Source organism: Bidens hawaiensis, unplaced genomic scaffold (genome assembly GCF_021521415.1).
Source record: "Bidens hawaiensis isolate Kalapana, Puna unplaced genomic scaffold, B.hawaiensis_p1.1 tig00004733_1, whole genome shotgun sequence".
Classification (NCBI taxonomy): domain Eukaryota; kingdom Viridiplantae; phylum Streptophyta; class Magnoliopsida; order Asterales; family Asteraceae; genus Bidens; species Bidens hawaiensis.
In genome coordinates, this window is record NW_027491292.1 from 1,159,348 (window position 1) to 1,183,921 (window position 24,574).

Sequence of the window (24,574 nt, forward strand, 5' to 3'; positions counted from 1 at the left end):
GCTCTGAGAGAGGTATGCGAATCTACTAAATCTCAAGCTTAAGCTCATTTATTAAATGGGTTAAAATGTATGCTTGAGATTTGGAGTTAAACTTGTTTTAAATTACGCTCGATTAAGTTCTAGTGAGCCAATGTTGGATAGATCACGAGTGGCTCAATTTATTTTCACACATAATTGAGATGTTCACTTAGCTTTTAACAAATGATAGTATTTCATTAATTGATAGCTATAAATGTTTATTATTTAGGGTGTATTCCCAACATTACCGTATCATAATATTGTCCACTTTGGCTGGGACGTATTACCATCACGCTCACGAATTTGTTTTTGGTTGTCCAGGTGAATACTTGCTAGTAGGTCACCCATAGGTGAAGACTTGCCGGTAGGTCACCCATCCTAATGCAACTTCCACATGAACATGCTTAACTGTGAAATTCTCCTCTCATCCACTACCATTAAGCGTCTAAAACGCGCCATGATAGGAAAGATATCCACCTTCTTGTAAAAATAGTTTTGTTCTTCTCAACTAATGTGAGATGTTACACTGTACATGGATTGACAATTTGACTAACTTGAAGTTTGAGAAACTTCAACTAAAACTTTTATGTTGGTGATTTTAGCAAAAGTAGAACTTTAACCAAGCATCACGCTATAGTTAACGTTGCCTTTGGTATTCGATTCGATAAGCGGTTAACTCAATTTCTCAATGAAATAGCCATGGGATTTGGTCTTAGGTCACTCTACACCTAGGCATGCATGTTATTTAAATAACAAACAAGATCGGGAGACTACAAACAAGATGCAACCTAAGTGCCAAGTGGAATGATATACTCATCAAAGCCGTTCGTATCGACATATCATACTAAAAAAAACATGATAGGTGTGAGTGCCTAGACACTGATAATCATGAATTCATGATGTAAGGGATTATATTCAACAAACATAGACATGTAAATATCTCGTGCGTGGATTTTATGAAAGAGGACAATGTAAACAAAAAACGACAAAACACTATGACGAATAGATATGCTAGAGGTCAATAATGACACATAAAAGATAAAAGACTAAGAGAAACATAGAAACGTGTAGGGTTGATTGTGTAAACATCAATTTCATACTATGAACCAAACTAGGCAAGTGGGGTTTGTCTCTACAACGTCGTGATTGTGGCTTATACCATTTTGTTTGTGTGTATGTAGGTAAGATTCTTTTAGTGAACTATACTAGTTTGGTGAAAGTAAGACTTAATTTGTTTTGAGTTTGGTGAAAAATATACATTCATTTATAAGCTGATTTGACAAATTTTAGAAACATTACTTTTAGGTCATAGGTTAGTAGGGTTCTCACTTTTACCCGAAATTCGAAACCCGACCCGAAAAAACATGTACCCAAACCCGAACTAACCCAACCCAAAGAACCCGAACCCGATAAAAGGCTAACCCGAACCCGAACCGAAGTAATTTAGGTTGGTTCTCGGGTTTGATTTATAAGTTTCGAGTCAACCCGAAAAACCCGAATAAACTCCTAGTTTTAAAATTAAATATATTTTTATGTATAATAAACTAAGTCTTAGACACTAAAGTTATCATAATCTAGCTCTAATTGACTGTTGTCATTCTAACTATTATGGATCGATTGCTTATTATTAATTTATGTTTTCCGTTTATTACTAATAGCAACCGAAATCGAACAACCAAATCACGCCCGATTGAATATGATTACGGCTCGAGTTAGTTTTACTCTTCTTTTGAATTGTTTTATCAAGCTATGTTGGTTTGTTATTTGATCATTTTGTTATAAGTGAAGAAGAATATGTTGTTTTAATTTTAGCATTGTCGTTCTTATTTTTTTTTCTTTTGTTTATTTGTTTTTTAGGATACTCGAAACCCGATTGAACCAACCCGATAAAACCCGAACCTGAAAAACCCGTAAGAGATTTGGGTTGGGTTTCGGGTCAAGATTTAAAACTTTAAAACCTGAAGAACCCGACCCAAAAAACCCGAAACCCGAAAAACGAACCCGAAGAACACCCCTATAGGGTAGGTTTAACATGTTTTATTATTTTTTTTCAAAATGATAAATAAATCATATAGAATAACGAGATTATAGAGCATGTTTGGAATTTAATTTGAAAACAGCTTATTGACTTTTTTAAAAAGTCAGGATTTATGTCTTATAGAAAACTATTTTTTGAATAGTTCAAAAAGCTAAAATAATTAAAAAGATTTTTATAATGGTCAAACACCTTTTAACTTATTGGCTTTTTGAAAAAACAAATAAGCCGAAGATCACAAAAATAATTGTACTAGAATGATTTGTTGATTTTAAGGATAAACATTGATACTTGTCTAGAGGATAAACATTATAACAATCGTTAGTTTTAATACCACTTCAAGGTAGAGGAAATTCAGATGAAATAGAAATCAATATATACGTGTAGAATGGTCCAAACCACGACACTACTTTACTTTATTATTAAAGACAAATGGTTTCATTGATGTAAAGGTTTAGAATAGTGTTCATGTTAAGAGCATATTTGTTTATTTAGTATTTTTATTTATTTTTTTAATTTCAATTTTTTAATGTTTTTTTCCGAGTTAACCCTATGATAGGATTTCAACTGTCTACGGTTCTTTGAAGCTGTTCAACTCAAAAACCCCCATAGGCGAACACCCCCCCCCCCCCCCACCCCCCGCGGGCGGCATGCAGGTGTAGAGGGACTATGATATCAACCATTAAAGCATTGACGAATATTAACCAAAAAAAAAAGTTCGAAGATTCAAGAAACAATGACGTCACGATCGATGGCACATTATATTAACCATGATACATCTAAACAAATTTTTAAGTCAAAATTCTTATATATTTATTTACCTATCTATCCTACTTTCGTGTAGGATATTAGTGGGTACTTTTGTATTAAGATTATTTTGATGATCTATGAATGATACATTAATTAGAGTCTCTAGAGATGGACAGATGAGCTAGAGGTGCGCAAAAAAACTCGAATTTGGAACCAGACCTGAAAAAAATATCTGAAACCAGCTTTTGTTATACCCGGGTTTTTAATACTCGAACCCGTACCCAACCCTACCCGTAGGGTACGGGTAGGGTATGCATTTCAGCACCAAAACCCGTACCCGAAACTGGACCCGATTTATACTCGGTAATACCCGAAAACCGGGACCGGTTCCATACCTGAAACCGGGTTTTTCCATTACCCGAAACCGGGTTTTTCAAATACCCGATCTATACCCGAAATTACCCGAAAAATACATGAAAAATACCCGAAAATACCCCTAGAAATTGTAATCCTTTAAAAAAAATCCAATCTATACCCGGGAAAAAACCACAAAAAACCCAAAAATAGGGTTTTTCAATACCTGGAAATAGGGTATTCAAATACCCGATTTTAGAATACCCAGTTCTATACCCGACCCGAACCCGATGCATAGGGTATGGTTTTTAGAGACAATACCCGGACCCGAACCCGACCCGAGTATTACCAATACCCGATTTTCCTATACCCGGTCATACCCGAAGCCGAGTATTTGAAAAACCCGTTTTGCGCACCTCTAGATGATGCCTTCCAGTGGGCTCGGACATAATAAACAACGTGACGGGCTGCACTTGAATTACAATTGGCTTAAAAAGTTAAAGAGGCTCACCGCTCAGGCGCTCATACACCCAACATGAAAGAAAACAATTGTAATTACTACTTTACTACTATATATATATATATATATATATATATATATAATTGAGAACTTTGGTGTCGTAAGTGCCCTATTAGGTCATTTGGCGGCACCATATTGGTTTGTTTTTTTTTTTTTTGGTTTTTAGTTCGATTATAATAACGAACGTAAAGGAAACCGGCCCCATTTTTTTGTTTTAGTTCTGGTAGCATAACAAACCTCACGGAAACCGACCAAATTCACGCAGAGTCGCCATCTCAATGCCCATGATCGACAACGCTCGGGTTTTACCAAAGCGCAAGTTTACCGACCGACACCCCCCCCCCCCCCAAAATTGGCCGTTGATTCACCTCAATTTTTATATTTTTTCCGTTTTTAGCTCCGATACCGTAACACACGTATACTAAATTCATGTTGAGTTACAACCTCAATGCCCGGGACCGACAACAGTTGGGAACCGTTCGGGTTTGCCGACCAAATGAACATCATTTTAAGTATTTTATTTTTTATACGTTAATTTTGCGAATTATTTTTTTGAGTTTTAACGCTCAAATTTTACCAATGGTGTACATACCGTAATGAACGTAGCAAATACCAACTAAATTTATGTCGACACACCGTAGTAACGCTTGGGTTTTACTGACACTCGAATTTCAACGGTGATAATTTGCCAGCTGCCTTGGAGCATTGCGTCGGGTAAAAAACTAGTTAAAACATATTTAACACATCAATAACATTTTTACTCAGCAACTCATGTACTATTGTACTAATATTTGAAAAATATATAGAAACACATTTCACTAAGTTCATCTATTTTAGTTGTGAGAAATTCGACTAATGAAAAAAAGTGAGCCCAAAAGAAAAATATCATGGGTCTGTCATTGTTTGGCGGTAATATAAACATGTTGCATAACACTTAATACTTTGCTATACATAACAAAATGGATAAAAGCAGGACGCAGTGGGCCTGCAGCTTAGAGGATTAGAGCACGCGACTATGAATTACGATGTCCAGCATAAGGTAACTTATAATTAACCAATATCAGTTTGATCATAAAACCTTTATTACTATAAAATAAACATTTTAGTTAAAGCATTCTGTAAGTTTGCATATATGTCATTATATACAGTGGCGAAACTTAGACAAACATGCCCCCGGGGGGGGGGGGGGGGGGGCTTAAATTTTTTATCGAAAATGGATAAATTTACACTACGTATACAAATTTTTAAGCAAAAAAGGGATTAATTTACACTACTACGGAAAAAAAAATCATAGGGCCTATATTTGAATAAATTTTAATACCCACCTTCAGTTTCTACAAACTAATCGATATTCATTTAGAAATCTGCTATATATTTTTATTATTAAAATAGGAGAACCCGTTACTCACAAAATGTCAAATAGTTAGGGGCTAAGCAGTTAATGCGAAAAAATATCGGATATCGGTCAAGGACCGATATCTGAGATATCGGTGGGATATCGGTAATTTTAATATCATGTAAAATTCATATATACAGCAATTTAACACTAATAATTCGGTATAGTCTCCTACCATTAACACATTAACATTTTACAAATTGCAAAACACTAACAATCGTAGCAAGTAAGTATTGATTAAGACTTAAAACAATATTATTGAACATTACAAGTTGATAATTAAAACTTAAAACTTAAAACACTAATATCCGGAATATCAGTGATATATCGGTCAAATATTAGTCCAATATCGGTCAATATCATTGATATTATCAGTTCAGATATTCTGAACCGATATTCTGACATATATATCGATGATATCGACTGCATGGGTTAGGGGTGCATATCTTCGTGTTATAATTTCCTAAATATTTATTTTCAAACGTATCCAAATTTTGACAAATAATAGATGCTTTTGTCAAATAGAAAACCCATACATTATGAACAATTGTACATTGTACACCAAAATAGGTACTATGAACAAATTTGAGTTGTCCTATTGTTTTATATATGATGTTATATATGGAAACAATCTCAGAGTTGGAGATTATGATTATTCTCCTTAATTACAAATCTATTCACGTATCCAAATCTTATAAGTACCCCATTAATGATCATCATATAATAACTATTATAACATAACACAATCCCTAACTCTTTATTATTCCTCTATCGATAACTTTCATGGCTGATAATATGTTGACGATCGAAGATGCGCCCGCGGCAAGAACACGCAAACGAAGATCAGCGACCGAAGAAGACGATTCTTACCTTCGAAAGATCGAAAAACTCTCGAATGCAATGCTTAAATCCATACGTGACAAGGAGTTAGGCCTAGAAACACACAAGTCAAAGGAGACCGCGAAGAAGAGAAGAAAGGTGCCAAAAAAATACCTTCATACGCCCGTGGTGATTAATGAAGTAACAGAGAGGTTAAACGAGTTTGTGACGAACGAGTTGAAGGGTACCGAGTTGCAACTCGTGATACAAAAAACGTTATATTATTCGGACACATTACAAACTCAAAACCGGTTGAGTATACCGGTTAAGCAAATGGAGAATGTTGAGTTCTTGACAACGGACGAGACACGGATATTAAACAATAAAGAAAACAAGATTGAGGTTTTGTTGGTGGGGCCCACATTGGAAGTGTATAACAAGCCTATGGAGTTGACAATGTGGAACATGCAAAGTAGTGTGAACTATGTTTTGAAGAGTCATTGGTTTGAGTTTTGGTCGGAGAATAAGGAGTGTTTGAGGGAGGATTCGAAGATTCAAGTGTGGTCGTTTCGTAGAGATCGACAGCTGTGTTTTGCAGTTGTGTGTGTCGAGAATCCGGGTGGTGATCAAGGTGTTGAGGAAGTAAAGGGTGAAGATGAAGAGGATGTTGTGGCTTAGTTGAGATGTCTTATGTTTATGTTTCATTAGTTTTGTTTGGTTTGAATGTTTTGATTTTGTTGGTGTTTAATTCTTCAAGTACGATAAACTTTGGTTTGAATGTTTTTTGATATTTGATTTAGAAAAGAGGTGATGATGAAATTGGTATTAGGCTAATTTTTTTTTTCATGAATTGATTAAAACTTTAAAACAAGAGTTGAAGTTGAATTATTAATAGTTTAATACCTATTAGGGTTTACTGATGTGATTTTTGTATGTATTTTGACTTTTTTTTAATCTTTGTTTCATTTGTTGTACCTCCAATCTTGGATATATAGGGCTGATCATTAACCGAATCGAGCGAGGGTTTGTCTTTACTAAGCTCGTTAGTGAAAAGTAAAAAAGAAATGACTGAGCTGTTTACAAGGGAAAGCAGTTTTAAGGGTGAGGCGACAAAATTTTTATAATATCCGTGGAATGAAGCCGTACTGCCATAGCAAAAATGTCTAGGTCATCGACAGAGAAGAAGGGCACAACGAGGAACACTTAGGTCCTCTTCGTTTCAAGGATTTGAAAGGAATTCTAAGGAATGGGATTTTAAATCCCATGAATTAATATTTTCGTTTCATTCAATGAAAGAATGGAAATATAAACTAAATCCCATCAAATCTCATATTTCATGGGATTTTAAAATCACACCTATTTTATAAGGATTGTTATGAAAAATAAAGGATTATTTTATTAACCCTAATCACTAGGGGTGGCAAATGGGTTGGGTTGGGTCGAACGGGTTTGGGTCGGAACGGGTTTGGGTCGGAATGGGTCAAATAAAAAAAGGGTTTGTTTGGTTCGGTTGGAACATGTCAAAACGGGTTTCGAGTCGGTTTTTTTTTTTTTTTTAAGAACGAGGGCAAAGGCGGAAACGTTTTAGTTTTTTTTTACATTTTTCGTTTTTGATTTATATTTTGAGTTATGATTTTTTTATTTATTTTTTAGAATTTTTTTTGGAGGGGTTTTTATTAACAATAAAAACCCCTCAAAAAAAAATTCTAAAAAATAAATAAAAAAATCATAACTCAAAATATAAATCAAAAACGAAAAATGTAAAAAAAACTAAAACGTTTCCGCCTTTGCCCTCGTTCTTCAAAAAAAAAAAAAACCGACTCGAAACCCGTTTTGACATGTTCCGACCGAACCAAACAAATCCTTTAACAATAAAAACCCCTCCAAAAAATTTAATAAAAAACTTGTTGTAATAACTTGTTGAGTTGGTTTGTGATAATGGATAGTCCTAAAGCATATATGGATTACAAAATTGAAATACTTCTAACTTTAACATGATTTTATATCTATAGGTCCAATTCGGCTGGGTCACATCATAAAAAATCATACCAAATTCACTGTAAAATGCATAATAAAGCATAATAACACGTTAGGGTCGTGGCCTAGTTAAGGGAGAGTGAACCCAAGCAACTGCTTTGAGCCCCATACCTACACACGCCCTCAGTATAATTAAACTCTAGGTTAATGGTAAGAAGCCCTTACCGGACTACCGAAGAGATCACTTTTCGGATCATGTGACTTTCAAGCTATCATAATGGCTTCATTGTTCAAACATACATTCTGATACGCTTAGAAACTTTCTCATAAAGTGTCTTACAAGCGATATGCTTCTTACTAAGTAACAATGATCGATTCTCATGCGTCTCTTTTCCAGGTTTCACCCGAAGCATTTAAAATAACACAAGACGAGATGATATATCATTGTATATGTTTGTCTTATATTGATGTTTTTTCAATAAAAGGTAGTAAGTAAAAGTAAACGTTGTTGGCTTTTCATTAAGTCATACAACTGATTGCATGGAGTATATATTGATACCAATGATATGGATAGGTATCATCAAAACCAATAATATCATTATCTAAATATTTGAATGTACAACTAATCTAGCAACACCTAGGTAACACTAATGACTAGATAATACATAATAGTAACCAATGATCTATAACAATATAACAACAACAATAAAAGAGATGCATACCTTTAACATGTCCTCACAGGCTGAACTGCGGTATCAATGTACAGCTTGAATCTGAGATAATCAAACTTAGTAGAAAGACCTTTAGTGAGCACATTTGCAATATGATGAGTACTAGCAACATAACTGGCCTGAAGAGAACCATTCAAAACCATGGCGTCTTTAGTTAAATGAAATCTATTTCAAGATGTTTGGTAAGCCGACAAACCACATGATTAGCCAAGCATGTGGCACCAACGTTATCACACCATAAAGTAGGGGCACAAGTGCATAACTTACCCATACATGCAACTCCCCTAGGATTAACAAAATACATTTATTCTCTGCAACATGAACTAAGAGTTGATACTCTGCCTTGGTGCTAGTATGATTAGAGCTAAGAAAAATGCAATAACATGTAGTTGAGTTTATATCATCCAGGCAGCTAGCCGAATAAGCATAAGTTCAACGTGGATGGACGAGAAATGACAAGACCATGTCTGCTAGTGCCATCAAGATACCTCATATAATGCGCTTGACCATAACTCAGTGTCTTAAGTTTATAAAAAATTTGTGAAATCTTGTTGAGAGTAAGCAATCTCGAGTCTCATGAGAACAAAATGCTGCATAGCCTCAATTGTGCTTTGTTATAGTGATTTTTCATCTATAGGTATGCCAGAATGCCGAGAAAGTGTTTTTCTATGAAGACATGGAGGTGGATAAGGCCTTGCATTGATTAAGACGAGTACGATGTAGGAGGTCAAATAAGTAACATTGTTGAGACAAGTGTAAAAAATTACATGCGAAGGTAGCTTGAATCCCAAGAAAGTAACTCATTATGCCCAATTCCTTGGGAGGAAGCTAATTAAGAATGTAATTATTGATCACATCCAAGACAAAGTAGGGGAGACTCCTGTAATAATAATTTGTCAACATAACAAGTCACTGAGTTACGACAGTAAATAATAATATGAGGTGTCAAAGATGAATCGGGTGAAACCAAGTAATAGGCGTGTCGCAGAGAGCTTGGAGAATAAAGCTTGTGAGGCTTGCCTAAGACCATATATGGCCTTCTTCGTCATGCACACATGATGTTTTCGAGCAGTGTCCACAGATCTGGGATGTTGTTAAATGCACATAGGCTTAGACAAGTCACCGTGTAAAAATGCATTATTGACACCCACCTATTTAATACCCCAACCATGCAAGAAAGCAACATATAAAACCAATCATATAATGATTTGTTTGACAATCGCGATGAAGGTCACATAGAGTCAATGCACACACTCTTATGAAAAGACAACTACTTGAGCTTAATATAGACTCACACTCCCATCGAAGTGGTGCTCAATGAAATTATCACGAAATAGGGAGAACGGAATGCCATTTCTTAACATCTAACAACTCATCCACGTGGTACATGTAAATGACCTTTTGAAAAAAACCCTTGATTGAATATCAAAAAGACCAAGAACAAATGTTCTTAATTAAATAGAATCTAAAATAGGGTTACAATTGCAGAATCAATCAAACAAACTAGTAGTGTATGAATACTAGTTATCACAGATTGAAACACGGGCAAGTAACACTGTAACACCCCAACCCGGAGCAGGCTGACGTGTCACTATTACAGATATCATAGACCAAACAAAAACCATTTAAATGAAATGAAAAGAATCCCATGGCAACCAAAAGAGTTAAAAACACTGAAAGAAATTCTAAGTCAAATTTATTAAATGCTTAAATGAAAGAAAATTAAATCAAGTCCTTATTCTTGAGCTTCATTTTACTCTCATCACTGATCTCCCCGATTTCCCGAATTACCTGTTAGCAAATAAGACAGACACAAACAAGAAAATACGGCTGAGCCAAAAATTGCCCAGTAACGGAGAGAACAATAGTACAGGTAAAGGCATACATAAGACAAAACACATACTGAAATAAAACTGAAACTATTGCGGATATAAAACCACGTTTTAGACCGAACTATAATTAGATGCGAAACATAATCCGATACACGATCGGGACGTAATCTGAATATACTCAAATTTACCAAATGCGTATACACATATCAAAACGGACCAGAAATATAGCGAAACAAAATATAATTACTAAAATACACGACGATGATGTTAAAATAAATAGGTCGTGTAATACGGAAGCACCCAGAGCCTAAACAGAGGGGTACACAGCTAGCAAGTCCATGCACCAAGGAGACGGTGTGGGTGGCGTGCACACATTGTTCCATCTCAAACAGAAGTTAGGAGTCAGGAGTCAGGAGTCGGAGCTAAGATCGATCTATACGCCTCTAAATGGTCAGGGTACTACATGAGAACTGTCAGAGACGCCGTGAACTTTGATTACGCACTGTCACGATAAGTGCATGCCGTTGACGCCCATACGACATTTCAGACATGCTCGGGTGACAGAGTACAAAAGCTAATTTCATATAATAATTATTCAACAAAAATGCTACTAAAGAGACATGCAATAATAAGTACAAAAGTATATAATCTATTGCATGTTACATAAATAGATATAAAACATAACAAATAAACCGAACCCAAACTGTAATAAAAGCTAACGACAAGTCCGTACTACAAAGTGACGGACACCGAATATAAAATGGAATATAATTAATATTACGATTAAACGAAAACAGAAACCGTACTACGAAGTAACGGAATACAAATAATACTATAAGTGAAAATAATAAGTACAAAAGTATATAATCTATTGCATGTTACATAAATAGATATAAAACATAACAAATAAACCGAACTCAAACTGTAATAAAAGCTAACGAAAAGTCCGTACTACAAAGTGACGGACACCGAATATAAAATGGAATATAATTAATATTACGAGTAAACGAAAACAGAAACCGTACTACGAAGTAACAGAATACAAATAATACTATAAGTGAAAGAAAACAGAAACCGTACTATGAAGTAACAAGAAACAGAATCCGTACTACGAAGTAACAAGAAACAGAATCCGTACTACGAAGTAACAAGAAACAGAATCCGTACTCTGAAGTAACGAAATATAATTAATACTAAGAGGAAACAAAAACAGAAACCGTACAACAAAGTAACGGAGTATAAATAATACTAAAAGGAAACAAAAACAGAATCCGTACCTTATAAGCGAATGGCAAAAACTGTAAGAAGACTTAAACTTTGATTAAATGTCGCGAGAACCCTCGACGGTTGCTATAACGATGTGGATTCGTGGCTGCGGACTTCAGCGACAATGTCGGGTTTTGATTTCCAGCAAGTGGCGACAACAGCGGCTAGCTTCGACTCCGGCTAACAGAGCGGATTTCCTTCTAGGCGGTGGATTTTCGGTCGCGGTACTTAGCGGGTTCCGGTGGCAGCGGCTTAATGCAGAAACACAGAGAGCGGAGGCGAATGTTGGTGTGTGACTACCAGAGGCGTCAGCACGCGGTAGCTACGGTTTCTCTGGCGAGTTGCAAGGCGGCTGCGGTGGTGTTAGTGGTAGAGAAAGAATACGATTTAGGGTATTATTATCCAGGAAAATAAAAATCTTGAAGTGTTATCGTATATATATATATATATATATATATTAAAACGAATTATAAACACGATCAAATTCCTAATGAAATTGGTTGTTTGTTGCTCACGGTTTTGATGGAAAGTCATGTAGATGTTTCACCAATTAGTTACAATTTGACTTCATTATTATTATTATATACATATTTATGCATGCACTGATTTTCTTTATTATTACTCACATGTTGATTAGATAATATTTATTTTATATATCACGTTCGGTTAGTCGACATTATTATTCGATCAGTTTTACTAGCTATCAACACGTTTTAAACTCGACACATTAATTGATATTTATATATTTTTGGGTTTTGATTTTCGTATATTACAAACACAATGATTCTTCAAGACACGTTGTCCCAGTTGAATGAATTTGGGAGATGTGATGAAGATTGAGTTTTGGTGTCTTCGTCAAGCAGAAGATGTGGTCTTAAATAGCAGCCACAATACAATATGAGTACAGCTCCTAGCCGGTCAATGAATTCCTTCAATTATGCAAGTCACCTTCTCCTTTTCTTTTTGACAAAAGATACCCTTTGACCTTCTTATAATAAACCTCACAAAACAATATAAAGGGAATTAGAAATGACAAGTAAATATCTATAATTTTAACACCCCCTCTCAGTTCAATTCCCAAAGTAATCTTTTAACCCCAGTTTATCACACAAGAAGTTATGTTGTGCCATTCCTAGACCTTTAGTAAATATATCAGCAGGTTGTTCGGTAGTGTCAATCTTTTTAATTTTGAAAACTCTTGCCATAACCTTTTCTCTTAAAGTGAAAAGATCTACTTCAAAGTGTTTAGTGCGTTTGTGAAAAACAGGGTTAGCAGATATTAGAATTGCCGCATTGTTATCATAACATATTGGAACAGGGAGAGTGTAACTGACCTTTAAGTCCTCTAGGAGTTTTAGGACCCAAATTATTTCACCTCCGGTAGTATTCATAGCCCTATATTCTGATTCGGTAGAGGATCTCGAAACTATACTTTGTTTCTTGATTTTCCAAGAAATTAGGTTGTCTCCAAGATACTGACAGAAACCTGTAACACTCCTTCGAGTAACCAAGCATTTTTCCCAATCTGAGTTGGAGTAAGCTTTTAAAGAAAAATTTGATGTCCTTTTAAAATTTAACCCTTTTCCCGGAGAGCCTTTTAGGTATCTTAGAAGCCTTAAGGCGACTTGTAAGTGTGAATTTAAGGGTTTGTGCATTAATTGACTTAGACATTGCACCGTGTAGGAGATGTCAGGTCTGGTAAGGGTTAGATAAATTAATTTTCCGACCAGAATTTGGTATTGGGTGATGTTTTTTAATTCAAAATCATCTTTCTCGGCATTAGTGTTGTTACGTAAAGCAATATTTTGTTCCAAGGGATTCCCGACAGGTTTGCTTGCAAGGGGACCAAACTCATGAATTAGGTCAAGGCAGTACTTGCTTTGAGATAAATACAACTCATTTTGGTGTTCATAAACCTCAATCCCAAGAAAGTATTTTAATTTTCCCAGATCCTTAATTTGAAAACACTGACTTAATTTTTGTTTAACTTCATTTATTTCTAAATCATTGTTTCCAGTTATGATAATGTCATCGACATAAACAAGAAGGAAAACTGAAGATTTTTCAGTAATTTTCATGAATAAGGATGGGTCGTTTTTGCTTTGTATAAACCCAATTATGGTTAGGGTTGAGGTAAGTTTCTCGTTCCACTTTCTTGGAGCCTGTTTTAACCCATATAGAGACTTAACAAGTTTGCAAACTTTGCCAGATTGGACATCAGAACTATCACCATACCCTTCGGGTATGTTCATGTAGACGTCTTCATCTAGCTCCCCATAGAGGAAAGCATTATTAACATCAAGCTGAAAAATATTCCAATTGTTTTGAATAGAAAAGGCAAATAAGGTACGTATCGTCACCATTTTGACAACGGGAGAGAATGTTTCATCAAAGTCAAGACCCTCACGTTGATTGTACCCTTTAGCAATGAGTCTGGCTTTGTATCTCTCAATCTCGCCATTTGACTTGTATTTTACTTTATAGATCCATTTTCACCCTATAGTTTTTCTATTAGGTGGTAAATCAGTGATGATCCATGTTTTATTTCTGTTTAAAGCTTCCATTTCTTGATTCATAGCATTTACCCAGTTAATGTCATTACATGCTTCAGAATAAGTTTTGGGTTCGATGCTTTTGTCAAGAAGGGAGACAAAACACTTATTATTATAAGATAGATTAGAATAATTAACAGACTTTTCTATCCCATATTTAACTTTCCCGTCTACCACATAGTCTGTGAATTTTTTTGGAAAATTGCTAATTCTACTTGACTTACGAATGCTTTTATTATGATCTGCGGAGGTGCCCTCAGGGAAGTTAGCATCAGCTATTTCCTCATTAAGATTTTCGACCTCAACTGGTTGCTGACTTGGAATGTTGTTATCGATCGGAACATCGGCTTCCAACGGGTCTGAACCAATATCTAGGGCAACAGTTTTCGGGCTGCTACCTAAGTTATTGTTGGTTGACCTTTGTTGGTTCCCGAAGTTGTCCTTGTAACTAAACTCATTCTCTGTCGAACCATCCAAGTTTTGGTTAACATCGCTGGATTCCCCCCCCCCCCCCCCCCTCATCATCGGGCATTTTAATCTCAGAATCATTCGGTTCAAAACAAAAGTCAAAAAAATTCAGATGATTTAGACCGTTTACTTCGGGTAAAGTTTCTATTTTATCTTTTAAGGGAAAATAGTTTTCATAAAACTTTGCATCACGTGAATAAAACACAGTTTTTTCATCTAAAGAATACAATTTGTAGCATTTTTTATCAAAAGAGTATCCAATCAAAACACACTTTGACGCTCTGCTATAAAATTTTGTTTTTGGGTTTAAATTAGTTGAAAAACATAGACAACCGAATGACCAAAGATGTAATAGAGAGGGTTTTTTATTTATTAGCAACTTGTAAGGGGACTTTCCGTTTAACACGGAAGATGGAGTCCTGTTAATCAAGTAGGTAGCTGTTAGAATACATTCACGCCACACACATGTATAAGGGAATGCCACTTTGAAATAGTAGAGATCTAACAATATTTAAGAGATGTCGGTGCTTTTTCTCTACTATCCCATTTTGTTGTGGGGTATGCACACAAGTCGATTGATGAAGAATACCATTAGTTTTAAAATATGTTTCAAATTGGTTGTTAACAAATTCAGTTCCGTTATCGTTCTAAAACATTTGACTTGTTTATCAAACTGAGTTTTAATTAACATTACAAAGCTCATGATATTTTGAAAGACTTCATCTTTTGACTTAAGAAGGTATACCCATGTAGCTCTAGAGTGATCATCCACCATAGTTAAGAAGAATCTAAACCCATCTTTACTTGTTATTTTAAAAGGTCCCCATAAGTCTAGGTGAACAAGTTCTCCTACCATTTGGGTTTTATGTTCACTTAGAGGAAATGGATTTCTAGTTTGTTTAGCCCGGTGACAAATTTCACATGGAATGTTTGAGACATGGGTTTTAAGATTGAGGTCTGGTTTTAAACGAATAAAACTTGATGTGAGGGATGATGAAGTCTAGAGTGCCACAATTTTAAGTTATCACTATGAGGGCCAATAACATTGTCGCAAACAAACACACCTGAAGGGACATCCCCAAAGTAATACAAGCCATTGACCTGTTTACCAGTCAGAAGTGTCGTCGTGCGAGTTAGGTCCTGAATTAAGCATTCGAATTCCTTAAACCAACTACCAAGTTTGTTATCTTTTGCAAGTTTGTGGACAGATAAAAGGTTAACGCAATACTCTGGAACAACTAAGACAACAACAAGGACAACATTTTTGCCAATTTTTAGTTTGCCAATTGATGCTATTTTTGCATTAGTCCCATTGGGGTGACCAACGGTCATGTTATAGTTTGACACGTCGACAAGGTCAAACATGTTTTTGCTTGACAAGACCATATGTTGGTTAGCACCCGAGTCTATTACCCAACCCCTGCAATTTCCCTCTTTAGGTGGAGTAGCACATGTGAAAAAAGAGGTAGCACAGGCAGAGCGAAAGTTACCTGCCATATGTGAAGTATTCTGATCAGTAGTCGTAGATCCATTTAGCATGATCATGAGTTTAGAGTATTGTTCAGGAGTCAGCTGACATGGGACTTCATCGGTCTTTTTTGTTTCAGACACAACATTGTTGCTTCTTGTGTTTTTTATTTTTGCCTTATAATTTGTTGGATACCCAACAAGTTCATAACACTTTTCAACCACATGACCATTTTTGTTACAAGGAGTGCATTTTAAAGGACTTCTAGGTTTCTTGTAATTAGAAGTTTTAGATGCAAATGCAGCAGTTTGAGACTTGTTAGATGATGTTATCGTTCTGTGAGACTCTTCACTAGATATAATGGCAAAAGCACCCTTTACTGTGGGTAAAGGATCCTTAGTTAAAATGGAGGTTCTCACATGTTGATAAACATCGTCTAAACCCATAAGGAATTGCATCAGTCTCATATTTTGATTAAATTTACTTGTTGCATTAGCTGCATTATAGGTACATGAAGGCAATTCTGATAATGAATTGTCTCCACATAGATGTAAGTTTACGATAATATTCAGAAATTGCGCAACCATTTTGTTTAAACATAGAAATCTTTTGATGAAGGTTATACATGATAGACCCGTCAACTTTTGAATAGGTTTCTTTCAGTTCCTCCCAGACAACTGACGCAATTTTAGAAAACACTTGACCCATAAAAAGATCTTCGGAAATAAAGTTTAAAATCCAAGATAACACAACTGTATTGCATCTATCCCATTGTTTGCCTAGATTTTCATTTGTGGTGGGCCGATTACATGTTTTGTCTATAAAACCAATTTTGTTTTTTACATTTAAAGCCAGTTCCATAGAGTTAGCCCACACACTATAATTTTCTGTCCCTATTAGCTTAATATTGACAATGGTCAGATTGTTGGTATTCGAAGCATGAAGATAAAGCGGGTCACCAAAGTCAAGGTTACTCATTTGATTATTATTATTATTATTATTATTATTATTATGATTAACAATCTGTGAATTTGAATTAGTCATAAAAAAGACACAGAAGCAGCGGAGAAAAGGGAAAAATAATTAGATCACAAAATTCCTAGAATGCCTAAATGCACACAAAAAACAGGGGATGTCTCTCCCTGCTAACAAAGCCGATTACTGGTCCTTCTAACCCAGCCAGATAAATGCCTAATGCAATATAAGGAAAAAGAACAAGAAAAAACTTACAGTGGGTGTGCCCTTAATTAAGGTAAATGAGCCTGTATCCTTTGATTGGGGATACAGAGATGATAATCAGAGAATTGTATCAGATTTGGGTGATTAAATCCCAAATCAGAATATTTTTTCTTTCTTGCAGAGAGATAACCGAGTTGTAAATTGCCGCGAATAAGAACCCAGTTAAAGGCTTACAGCAACAATAGGGATTATTGAAATCTCGTTAACTGTAAAATAAATCGACACCAATTTTGCTTGATTTATTTCTTCCCGTTCATAATAAGAACAAACGGTTCTGATGAAGAATCAATCGAAGAATTCAATCACGAGTAGGAGGAGCCTAGCTCTGGTACCATGAAAAAAACCCTTGATTGAATATCAAAAATACCAAGAACAAATGTTCTTAAACATAATCTAAAATAGGGTTACAATTGCAGAATCAATCAAACAAACTAGTAGTGTATGAATACTAGTTATCACAGATTGAAACACGAGCAAGTAACACAATGATTCTTCAAGACACGTTGTCCCAGTTGAATGAATTTGGGAGATGTGATGAAGATTGAGTCTTGGTGTCTTCGTCAAGCAGAAGAGGTGGTCTTAAATAGCAGCCACAATACAATATGAGTACAGCTCATAGCCGGTCAATGAATTCCTTCAATTATGCAAGTCACCCTCTCCTTTTCTTTTTGACAAAAGATACCCTTTGACCTTCTTATAATAAACCTCACAAAACAATATAAAGGGAATTAGAAATGACAAGTAAATATCTATAATTTTAACACCTTTATAGATGAACATGATGGATTTTTGATTTTTCATCTAAGGTTTAGAGTATTTAGGGTTTAAGATGTGTAGTGATGCTTTCCAGTGACCATTAATACGGTTGATTCGAGATAAGCACTCTCCAAGAACATAATCGATTAAAGAAGAGACTAAGACATTTTTATTCATCCATATTTTCTCTAGTTCATATTACAAGACCTAAATACCAAAAGAAAATTACTAATAGAAAATACAATCATTAACTAATATTATGAGAAACATTTATAGAGTCAAATGTTGAACCATTAAATTATGCATCGTTAACTTGACTTGCTCTTTACATTCAATACTATGTTGACGTGGTCGAAGACTCTTTGATAGACCATTATTATGGGTATAGATGTTGGATTAATGGCCTTAATATCTTATCAACCATTATACCAAACTGTTCAACCATGTACTCATTTAGACATAATTATATTATATTGACACTTCCTAGTTCCTACCAATTTTCACAAATTTGACATGTGAAGGTGTTATATTTAGTTCCATTTTAATTTACAACAAAATGGCCCTACCCTCAAATGTCACATGGTCAGTCAAGTTAGTTTTGACTAGCTAGTACATACGGTTGTACTTATCAAGGAGGGCTTGGTGGTGAACTGAAGCCTCCCCAACCCTTGAAAGGTTCCATGCATAAATATGGATTGCTCCACTGGTTTCTTTTTGGAACTCACCACTTTGTGTTTTGTGTATTCTCTCTCTCACACACACATTTACTGAAAAGAATCTTGTCTAAGTCACCTGACTGCTATATAAGTTTCCACAAGATCTTTTTCATGCTATATATATTAATTACAAAGAGTTGATCCTACCAATCTGTTTATCTAGGCAAGTTATATGGAGATCAAAGTTCTATTCTTAGTGTTGCTCTCACTTCCACTGTTCATCAATAGTGCTATTGAGAATGGTCACCAGGTGCTATCTTCTCATGACTCAGGTATATTATATATATCTCAGCGCGCGTGCGCACACACATTTCATGGTGTTCGTTTAGAAAGATGATTCTTCAAAGCTTGCATCTTTAGTTTGTTTAAGTAAGTTCTAACCAGAAGGATTTAAATCCAGTTACAATAATCATGTTGCTTGTTTTGCAGCTCAAGGTCATCATGCAATGCCAAGAAAGTTGATGCTCAATTTAGAGGTAATTAAGTTACTAAAACCCTAACAAAAACACAACATTTTAGGGCTACCTATCAACTAGTTCATGAGTTTTAATACAAAGCAACATATTTTTCAAACCAATAAATGTGACACTTATTATAGTTAGCTTATGTATCATATATACATACTCTTACTTTACATGACTGGTTCTCGTTAGTTGATAGGTTGAGAGCTTTGGGGACAAAGATTTGGTGTCTTACAATGATGATTTATCAGGTACTCGATCATTAAAAGTTACATTTGTTCTTTTTTTCTTTTTTTCTTTTTCATTAATGCATAAGCAATACCACCCACTACAAAAGCCATGTTTCATTTTTGTTTCTCCTCAATATAAAATACAACATAAGCAAACACTACAAAAGTATCACTTGCAAGAAATTAGAGTCATGTCACAACTTCCATTTCTAGCTATGAATTGTATAAATATAGGATCAACCAAGCAATCATAATTAGCATCTTTGCTATCAACTACAAGTGATCGCAATTCGGATATCGTCATATAAAACTTGCTAGAGATCACATATTTCAAATAAAGTATACTATTAACTTCTTTGAATAAACTTCCCTAGGTGAATCACACAAAGCAAGAGGAGAAGAAGCAACAACTATGACTACATCATCGAAAGTGTCGATGCAAGAAGGATCGTTCTCGACTCATATGTTTACTATGGATTACTCTCCAGTGAGAAGACGAAGGCCGGTGCATAACAATGCTCTCCCCACAACCATCACTTCTCCATGATATGTGGACTTGTTTCTTTCAATGTTTGCGTAAAACTTTAATTTTTTTTTTAAAGCTCACGCTCATTTATCATTAAAATCAAAACGATTACAATAAAAAGTGGCAGGCAAACGGGCAACAAGCTGCGCCGCAACCCTCTTTTGAATAGCAAAACCAATTCTACTAAAAACAAAGCGTTGGGTCGTAGGAGACGACAAAGTACCATAAACGACACGCTGAACCCTGTTTAAAAAATTCACGGCCTCCGGGGCCAGAAACCCAAATGTATCAAAAGCAAAAGAGAGAAACACATGTTGATTTTCTAAACAGGCTTTCTCGTGTTTGGCAACTTTGCCAGATTCGGCCTTCAACGCAGCCTGACCCACAACAAATCCGCGGTTCCTGAGCCCGACAAGAGGAGACACTCCTGTAAGGTTCACACAAGCGTGTTTCCCCCCTGCCCACTCAAACACAAGAATATCAGCTGGTCGTAACGTGGACCTCCCTTCGAACAGATCTGTAAGAAAGTTAACTGGGGCCTCCTTTTTAGGAAACGTAGGATTAGAAAGAGATGGAAATTTTATATACTTATGTTACATGCTTTCTTTTTCAACAATGCATTTTTTTATTAGTGTGTTAGTGTGGTTTACAGTTGTGATATGCCAGTGATAAACTTGGCCAAATGATTAGTTTTTCGTTATATTTGTACTTCAAATTCATTCGAACGATGAATATTGTATAATGGTCAAACATAAGGAGACTAAAGCGTGTTACTGTTATACATTGGTAGAAGATAACAAAATAAAAAGGGGAAATTCTCAAAATAGCACAGAGGATTCTCAAAATAGTCTTTTTTTCTTTAAAATCTTTTACAATTTGGACTGTCCAGACGTTTTGAGAAAAGAGAATAATAAAGAGGGACCAGGCCAAATTTTGAAAGAAAGTCAGATAAGAGACGAGATTTGAAAAAATAATAAATGTAAAGTCCAAATTATATTGTAATCTTGAAGTAAAAGTTCAAATTTTTTCAAATCTTTTTTATTCAAAAACCGTCTTAAGAGACTGTTTTATTATGTTTCCTACCTTTTCCATCCATATTTTCAAATTCTTGGAAAAAGAGATTTTGAAATCTCATCTTGAGACACGAGATTCTACCACTACCACCACCACCACCCACCTTTCGCCTTCTACCACCACCATTACCGCCACCACCCACCACCACCACCACCCACCGTTCGCCGCCACCACCATCCACCCCCACCAGCCACCCACCGTCCACCACCACCATTCGTCACCACCCACCACCATCGTCCACCACCACCATCCGTCACCACCACCCACCGTCCTCCACCACCACCGTCTTCTCCATCATCTTCATCTTCTTCATCATCATCATCATCAACATCATCTTCATCTTCACCTTCTTCATCTTTACCGTCGGGTGGTAGACGGTGGGTGGTGGTGACGGATGGTGGTGGTGGTGGTGGGTAGTGGCAATAGTGGTGGTGGTAGAATCTCGTCTCTCAAGACGAGATTTCAAAATCTCTTTTTCCAAGAATTTGAAAATATGGACGAGAAAGGTAGGAAACATAATAAAACAATCTCTCAAAACAGTTTTTGAATAAAAAAGATTTGAAAAAATCTAAACTTTTGCTCCAAGATTACAATATAATTTGGACTTTATCTTCATTATTTTTTCAAATCTCGTCTCCTACCTAACTTTCTTTCAAAATTTGGCCTGGTCCCTTTTTCTTATTCTCTTTTCCCAAAGCATCTGGCTAGTCCAAATTGTAAAAGATTTTGAGAAAAAAAGGGCTATTTTGGAAATCCTCTATCTAAAAAGGGCTATTTTAAGAATTTTCCCAAATAAAAATTTAACTCATCTAGTCATCCCACATGAAAAGACCTTTAAAAACTCGGACTTGTTGTAAAAAGTTAAGGTAAAATTTTATTATTTGTTGATATGGAAAAGGTGAGGGAAAAGCGGATACGATTTATTGTCGTTTAAAAAGCCAATAGCATGTATCATACATCAATAAAGATGATCCTAAACTATAAAGTTAACTAAACATGTACGTATAAATTAATTTCGTTTTCACTTGTTTTCTTCTATGTAACATTTTAAATGTTACTTGTTTACTTCATCCACAATTACTTTATCTTATCAGTTAGCAAGATATTAAAAGATCTCTTGAGTCTTTAATAACAAATTCTCATGGCTACAAAAACTCTCAATAAACAAGTTATTATTAATAACCATCTCACAAAAACATAGATAAGTGGAAGTTTGATATCTTATAAAATTTAATCTACGAAACACATAACTTTACGAGGTTTTTAGTTTTCTTTTATATATTTTTTTTAATTTTTTCGAACGGTCATCAATTCAGCCAATCATCTACATTTCCCTCAAAAGAAATCACATCATACGCAAAAAAACCCACTGATTCAACTTAGAACCCCCTATTTTTTTATCATAAGCAAACACTTGAATCCAATACATATATACCACATGTAGCTGATTTGATATTTGAATAGGTTTATGAACACAGAACACTTGAAAGAGTACATAATTATGAAGGATATGCTATAAATTAATATTATTATAAACACACAAGTCTGTAAATTTTGTTTTATCGGGTCAAAGGAAAACTCAAACCCCAATATTTCGTAATATGCTCCTTCAATTTAAAAGACCTTCACTTGTTTTACGTGGAATCCAAGAGAACATTCATATATTTCAACTATATATACTTTCTTTACAAACATAATGAAGGAATCCAAGAAACCTTGTTTTTGTGAACAGCACTGGTGATACAAAACTTGAAATTTCCTAATAGATGTTAATTTTCATTTTAAGAGAAGTAAGTAAAATTTATTTATGATTCTATAAATATATATATATCAAACTAGATTTTATTCCTCATATTACAGGAGTTGTTTTACATTATTCGTTTTTAATATATATATATATATATATATATTTGGATTTTAATTTTATTTATTGTAAGAAAGTTAATAATTAATATCCTTGAGATTTGATGATAAAATAGTTTCACAATAAATGATATATTATAATCCGGTTTAAAAGTTATCTGGGTTTGGTGATGCTCATCATCTGTTTATTTTCTTTATTATAAAATTGTTTTTTAATTATAAATAATATCTTTTTTAAAATAAAATAAGATATTAATTTTTAGTATATCTCTATTTTATAGGATTTTCATATCAAATATTTGATGAGATTAATTTTTAATATAATGAGATGTTATAACCTGTTTAAGAGCTATATGGGTTTGGTGAGACCTTTACCCGTGAATTCGGGTCAAATGCGTGAGAAGCCTTCATTTACACATAAACAATCTGATGGCTTGAGAGAATGGTTGTTTTACATTTTTTTCGTTTTTTAATATTTATTTTTTGGATTTTAATTTTCTTTATTGTAAGAAAGTTAATAATATACTTAGGGTTTGATGAGGAAATAGTTTCATAAATAAATGATATGTTATAACCCGTTTAAAAGCTATCTGGATTTGGTGACTCATGACCCGCTTATATTTTTTTTACTATAAAGTTGTTTATTAATTATAAATAATATATTTTTCTTTTTAAATTTGATATTAAATTTTAGTATATTCCTATTTTATAGAATATTCATATCAAATAATTGGTAAGATTAATTTTTAATTTAATGAGATGTGATAACCCGTTTAAGAGCTATCTGGTTTTGGTAAGACCCATACCCATGAATTTGGGTTAAATCAATGAGAGACCTCCATTTAAAAAACAAACAATCTGGTGGCTTCCATAAAAGGGGGAGCGACCATATCGCGACACATAGGGTTTTAGAGGTTTCGTTTATATATATTATATAGATGCTTGTTTAAATATAGGTTAGCTCATTTATACTTAAAATAGAACATTACTTGTGTTTTTATTGGGATTACCATTTTCATCTCTTCTAAAACAAGAGCCGACGATTAGTCGTAAGCGATTTGTAAAGCATCACCAACGATTATTAAGCAATGCAACATGCGATTCACAAGCAACAACACAACAAGGGTGACAACCAACTTGTTATGAGATAATAAGAGGTTTAAGAGCTTCAAATGTCTGTGTTGTCTTAGAGAACTGCGAGAGATCACCAGCTCGTTTTGAGATAATGCAATTTCAAAGGGTCTAAATCAAAGTTGATCATTTGGGTGTCACTCTTTCACAGTTACAACTGTTTATATGAACCTTAGAATTGTGACGTCTTTGTCATATATTCCATCTAAAATTTAAGAATTGATAAGGATTGATAGCTAAGTGAGTAAACTTTTTCTTCAAGAATGAAATAGTTCTATTATTACAATTATATCGAAGAAGATTCCGATTCACTCACAAAAGTCGAGCTTGACCACGAGGCATTTGATGAAAAGGAGAAGTAAAATGAATGTTGATGATTCATGGAAGGGTGC

At 34.7% G+C, this 24,574-nt stretch overlaps 1 protein-coding gene across 1 annotated transcript; it reads left to right on the plus strand.

Annotated features, from left to right (window-relative positions):
* The first annotated feature begins 5,856 nt into the window (after positions 1–5,856).
* LOC143627725 (putative B3 domain-containing protein At2g27410) lies at positions 5,857–6,570 on the plus strand. The gene has a single exon (XM_077097487.1). It carries the CDS (start codon positions 5,857–5,859, stop codon positions 6,568–6,570), a length of 714 nt encoding a protein of 237 aa, XP_076953602.1.
* Positions 6,571–24,574: the final 18,004 nt, after the last annotated feature.